Source organism: Chaetodon auriga, chromosome 17 (assembly GCF_051107435.1).
Source record: "Chaetodon auriga isolate fChaAug3 chromosome 17, fChaAug3.hap1, whole genome shotgun sequence".
Taxonomy (NCBI): Eukaryota; Metazoa; Chordata; class Actinopteri; order Chaetodontiformes; family Chaetodontidae; genus Chaetodon; species Chaetodon auriga.
The window spans coordinates 23,634,001-23,640,000 of NC_135090.1; the positions used below are offsets into that span (position 1 = coordinate 23,634,001).

The 6,000-nt window shown below is 51.0% G+C and overlaps 1 protein-coding gene across 5 annotated transcripts in view; it reads right to left on the reverse strand.

Moving 5' to 3' along the window:
- Positions 1–6,000, reverse strand: part of LOC143334973 (semaphorin-6D-like) — a 112,750-nt gene that overhangs the window by 23,418 nt on the left and 83,332 nt on the right. For all 5 annotated transcript variants that reach the window (XM_076754041.1, XM_076754046.1, XM_076754042.1 and 2 more), the window contains 2 exons: positions 4,849–4,907; positions 4,622–4,675 (listed from right to left, as the gene is read on the reverse strand). In XM_076754041.1, coding sequence (XP_076610156.1) covers positions 4,622–4,675; positions 4,849–4,907 — 113 coding nt within the window. The remainder of the gene's footprint in view (positions 1–4,621; positions 4,676–4,848; positions 4,908–6,000) is intronic.

Consider the following 6,000-nt stretch of genomic DNA (forward strand, 5'->3'; position numbering starts at 1 on the left):
GCAGAGCTAAATGCTAACGTAGACATGCTAACATGTTGATGCTCTGCGGGTATCGGAGACGTGAGGAGACAAACCTGCATCGTGTCTGCATGAATGAGGCGTTTACGGACCTGCAGGTTAACGCCGGTCAAAGGTCGAGCTTCGGGTTAAATGTTGAACTTGTTCTTTCCTGTACTTCAAAAGTCACTGCAGACTTTATTGGGGCTGTAGCAAAAGACTGATGGACAGTAAAGCGGCAGTACAACATTTTAGGAAATGCAGGAAGGTGCAGTTTCGTCCCTGCAGGACGTCCATTATGAGCACTTGGAAGAGGACGTCTGTGATTTGAAATGGTGCGTACATTTAATTTAAATGTCACGCTGACTGTCGCCGGTGAGCGATAAGACGCTTCACACTTCGGTTAAACAGCGTTTGAGCTGCTAAGTCACATTCTTCTTAAATGTCACATCCTCGCTCTCGGGTCGTTAAAAGCAGACGAAGCTGTTGTGTCGAGAGCGATGGAGCCTCGCCACGTCCTCCCTCGAGGTGACGGAGATCCCCGAGCGGCGGCAGAGGAGCGGCTCGGCGTCCAGCGGCGTCACGCTGACGCCGAAGCCTCGCAGCACAAACACTTTGTCCTTCATGCATGTGAAGAGTTTTCGACAGCAGAGCGTGGAAGAAGTCGCTCTGCCGCAGAGACCGAGTCGCACTGAAACCACCGAGGCTGGTGGTCCAGCCTCCACCGTAAACTGAGGCAACTCATCCGTGTTTGATCAGGACACAAACGTTCGGTCCTGAAGTGAACTCACGCCGAGGCGGTTTGCCGGCACGCAGCGACGACTGGCTGCATTTTTAATTGAGTGCAGAACTCAGTAATCATCACATTTATCTCCAGAATCCAGTCCGGAGACGTATTCTTCCAGTCATGTGACAGAAACATCATCAACACGATCCTCCTGATGAAGATCTGCTGCGTGTGGACGTCCATTCAGCTCCTCTGGGTAACGTTCAGGGTCGCGGTGCCCGTTGAAAGTGACTTCAGCCCGCCATCCTCAACTTCCTGAGGAGTCAACTTTAAGGACATAAACCCATTTTAATTGTTGGTTATTAAGCCTGACACTTAGAGCTGCGCGGCAGAATAAACCTCATTTCCTGGATCACCAACATTACAATAAGTAATGTAAAGGTCGCAGACAGACAGCACACAGACGGCATTCACGTCATCCAAGAACCATCAGAATTTGCATTTGCGGAACTCATTCTGCACAATGTCAGCTCTCACCCGATATAAAACCACCCTTTAATGGCACGCTGCAGCATAATGGCCAATTTATGTCCGTTCAGAGCCAAACTAAACCCACAGGGGCCTCCCTCGCAGTGCATTAAATAACCAATTTGCAGCGAAAACGTCATTACGGGAATAGTTCCCCGCCAAACGATGTCATTACAGTAACGACAGGCACTCTAGCGCAGCGCGGCGGATAGATTCAGACGCACGCCGGCTAAAACATCAGTCATCCATTGCGTTCGGAGTCCTTCATGCCCGGCTGCCCGACACCATGAAGTTAATGCCTCAGACGCCGTTATGGAGGAAGTGCCTGCTGTCGGTCCTACTGTATAATCGCACCGCCGCCGCCACCACCAGTCACCCCCCGCCTAATCGCTGCATGTCGAAGCTGAAGCGTCACAGTGAAAGCGTGAAGAACGAGCACTGCCATCCTTGGCTAATGTTACCAAGTGTGCACTCAGGCTGCTGCCGCTTTTCATTGTGTTACGGTGCCATTAGCTCCCTGGGTAATCCCCGCAGGCGTCAATAAAACCTCAAACTTAAATGACGGTTAATCACGATACAATTAGCGCAAGTCAAAGGATGAATCTGTGGAAGTATGTGAATTAATCTGCATTCGACATTTGAGCCTCCTGCTGCTTCACATCTGCTGCGCCTGTAATCACGTCAGTCAGCCGGGGCTAATCACCACGCAGCAAGGTGGAGTTCTGCTGCTCAGTCGTATTTATAGAAGGCAAATTCAGGCATGAAGTCATTGTTTTCTAAGCTGCTGTGTAAGAGACCGCAGGCTCTCGCTTTGCTCCGACACCCTGCTGCTGTTTCAGTGATTAAGGAGGCAAATTAGAGGCTGAGGTGAAGCTACAGCAGCTACATGTATAAATCCACCTGAGCTCAGCGTGTTAAGGTTAACGTCTCCGTCCTCTGGCTGCTCTAAATGTGCAAATTCAGAAGCAAACTGAAGACAAGAGCAAGACGAATGCATTCTGAAACGTTGACGGTGTAATCGGCGTGGCTCCACACGCTCTTCATCCAGCTCTCCTCAACAGGTGCAGCCAGCCTCACAGGTGAAACTCCCCGTCCTCCACAGCTTGAGGACAGTGGACACCAGAGTCCATCTGAACTGTCCAGAGTCAGCTGATATGCAGCCTACGACGCCGCTGACGTTAGCCACGTAAGCTAACGAGCTAATGTTTGCTGTCCATGCATCAAAGAGCGACCTCAGCTAACCATAGCGCCACATTCACTGACACTTGACCAACATCCAGCTGAACTTCATTTGTCTTCCGTCCGTTTAAACTGAATTTAAACACTGACTTTTTGACTTTGACGAGCTAACAGCTGACTGACGATCAGTCAGGACGGACTGCACCTCGTTGACTCACGTTGGATGAATTTGTTGGTTTTTGCGACTCGTCTGATGTGCAGACATTAAAAGAACAAACATCCGTCGTAACACCGCGTTTGAAGAAAGGTGAGTTCTTTTTCTCAGCTCGCTGAACCAGGACACTCGTCTCACGCCGCCTGACTTCTGATTTTAACGTCCGACCTAAATGCAGCAGGTCTCTGCAGATGGTGGACTTGAAACAGATCCAGCAGACAGTTGACTTGATTAAACTGTAGTTTCTACAGGGGCTCGGCTAATTTCTCCGTGACAGCAGCTCTCTGCTCTCCGGCTCTCGGAGCTCCACTCTCGGCTTTTTTTAACAGACACTTTTCATTCCGGTCGTCTAACAGGGCCTCATTTAGATGCCAGGTGAATGCAATTAAGTTCCGCAGCAGAATACAGATGGAGGCGCTCTCTAAGCTCCGAGGACTCTGGGATGCACGGCTCTTTAAAAAGTGCCCGTGGACTCGAGCGTGTTTAGTCTGGAAGCTGCAGCTCTCTGATCCGATCTGAAGCGCTCAGCCACAAACCAGCAGGAGCGCCTCAGAAAAAGCCAAACTGAGCCTGTGGTCGACTCTGAGGAGCCTCAGAGATGAAGCACGTCGTTCACAGCTGGATTAATGCGAGTGTATCATGGTATGTGGTGACAGAGGACGTTCACTTCTTCTTCTTCCTCTGCTCTCTTCACCTCCCTCCTCTTTATCGCTGCTGTCCTAACAGCTGACGTGAAGCGGTCAGCTCACACAAAGACAGACGAACTCGCCTCGAGTCGAGTGGACCACGTATCAGAAAAGTCTGTTTCTGCTGCGTCCCGCCGTCTCCGTCCCCTCTCCGGCTTTGATCGCAGTAATGCAGAGTCTAATGGGATTCACTGCACGCGTCTGCTGTCGCTGTGCAAATGACAATACCTGGGCCGGCTGGCGAGCAGGACTCCTGACAGTCAGGTAGCAGCCGGGGTGAATACAGAGCAGGCAGCTCCGCGAGGCGCTGCTTTGATCTGCTGGATTGTAATCTAGTGGGGGGTAATGATGTCAAACCGAGCGGCGAGCTACTGTACATCCACACGAGCCAATCGAGCGGCGATAACCACATTTCTTCCGGTCGAGTTTGAGCTGTTTAGCGCAGGGGTCGAGCCGGGACGAGGAGGTCGGAGCGCCTCCCCTCAGCTTTCGTTTCATTTGTATCTTGTGGGATTTCAGTGTGGTGGGAGCGATCCCCGGTTTAAGGACCACCTCATGAACCTGACGGGAGAAGAACTGAAATTCAGTCTGAACTCTCACGTTCTGTGCGAGCAGACAGAAGATGTAATGATACCACAGCTGCTTTCCAGAAGAGGATTCACAGTTTTTAGACATGTTTGTGAGTCCAGCCTCTGAGTGGGCGTGTCCCACAGCTAGGCTTGACTGACAGCTGAGGGCCAACACTGAGAGGATCCATCACGCTGAAGGCTGCTATGATCAATAGTTTTATAAGAATGACTGTGAAAACAGGCAGCGATGAAGCTGCAGCTCCTCTCGGCTTTACGGAGCTTTACGGAGCTTCAAACTGACTTTAAGATCATCGTTTATCTGTCGGACAGAAACGTCACCGTTCAGCTTCGCTCTCACGGCGTCGCTTTCAGAATAAAAGCTGTAAACTTCCTGCTGAGCAGCAAACAGCAGACAGTCAGTCAGAGAGCAGCTGGTGGACATTTAGCAGCTAAAGAGCAGATCCGTCCCTCAGGAGCTGGAGGAGACCAAACACAGAGCTCAAAGAGAGACAAGACCGGACTGACGTCCATCAGGAGACACAAACAGAGTCCACATCCAGCTGCTGGACGATCAAATAATTGACTGTGTGGAAGCTAGTTAGCCTAGCTTGCCGCCCTCAGCGGTGGATCCCACCTGAGGTTACTCTTCATCCTCACCGTCTCTTTCCACACCTCTCTGCTGTGACCCTGAGCAGAAGCAGGAACAGACAGAGCTTCTTACCGTAGGCCGAGTCGGCAGCGGACTCTTGGTTCCGTGTGGTCGCCAGAACATCAGCTGCAAGAAAAACAACACAAAAACACATTAAACTCCTCCAAACTCCCTCTGTCTCATCTCCTGTCTGGTTTATTGCCTGTATCATCGGTGCAGCTTCACAATCCACTGTTTACACCCCATAATATCACCGTTACCGTTGGTACTGCGGTTGTGAAGCGGCAGGTTTATCTTACCGTGGCAGCTGTCCGGGTGGAACGAGTGGTCGCCCTCAATGTCCTGTTCAAAGCCCGCCCTGCAGAGGACGAGAGAGAGCAGACAGAGACAGGACTTAGACGAACCAATCAAATGTCGACTGAAGGACCAGACACGCTGCCTCCTCTGGCATCTGTTGCCGTGGGTTACCATTGCCCGGGCAGTTACTCGATGATGTGTATCCAGATAAAGAGTTAAAACGTTAATTAGATGATGTCACCAAGTTCATCTCCAGCTCGTTTACTTTGAAGGCTGCAGACTTTCAGGGGTCGAGTGAGGAGAAAAAGCCAACAAATTCACCTTTTCAGTCACCCAATTAGGGATAAAGGAAGGGGACACTGGTCCAATCAGAAGACAGACAGTGACAGGTGAAATGCACACACACACACACACACACACACACACACACACACACACACACACACACACACACTGAGTGTGAGTAGCAGTGAAGCGTCTGTCTCACTGCAGCTGCTGTAAATGAAGCCATTTGCTTTCCCGGCGAGTCTCTCGGTTTGTGTCCCCGCTGTTTACGTCTCCGTCTCACCGACGTCTCCATCTGACCTTCAAATCAACTTTAAAGGGGCAACAAATCAGGTTTTTACTGCCAGACGAAGCAGAGCGACTGCAGCGTACCAGAGACGAGGAGCAGGCGTCTGAGTCCGTCTGCTGACAGTGACTCAAGTGACTCAGTGACTTTCAGCTAAAGGTGGACTGCGAGGTTCTGACAGTACTCGGACTGACGACGTTTTCACAGGTGAGAACAGAAGGACAGGTAGGACAGCAAACGGAGACGGACGGGGACGGAGTCAACGTCGCCGTCTCTGAACCACGACCACGACCCATCTTTAACCGTAACGAGCAGCTTCAGTGTGAGAAAATGAACCTCAACCAGAAACAATCACAAGGTTCATTTTGGTATCAAACGCTGCGTTTCGTGTTCAGGATCGAGGCCGCGATCATCACGTCAGTGTGGACACCAGCTCACAGGCGTCTCGCTCAGCCGGACCAACGTGGTCATCCTCGGAGAAAAACGCCCACGAGCAGAACGAAGTCTTTCGACGATTACACTGAGAAGTTCTGGCAAAGTTCTTGTTTTTCACGCCAGCGTTGGCCACGACTCGTTTTTCCAT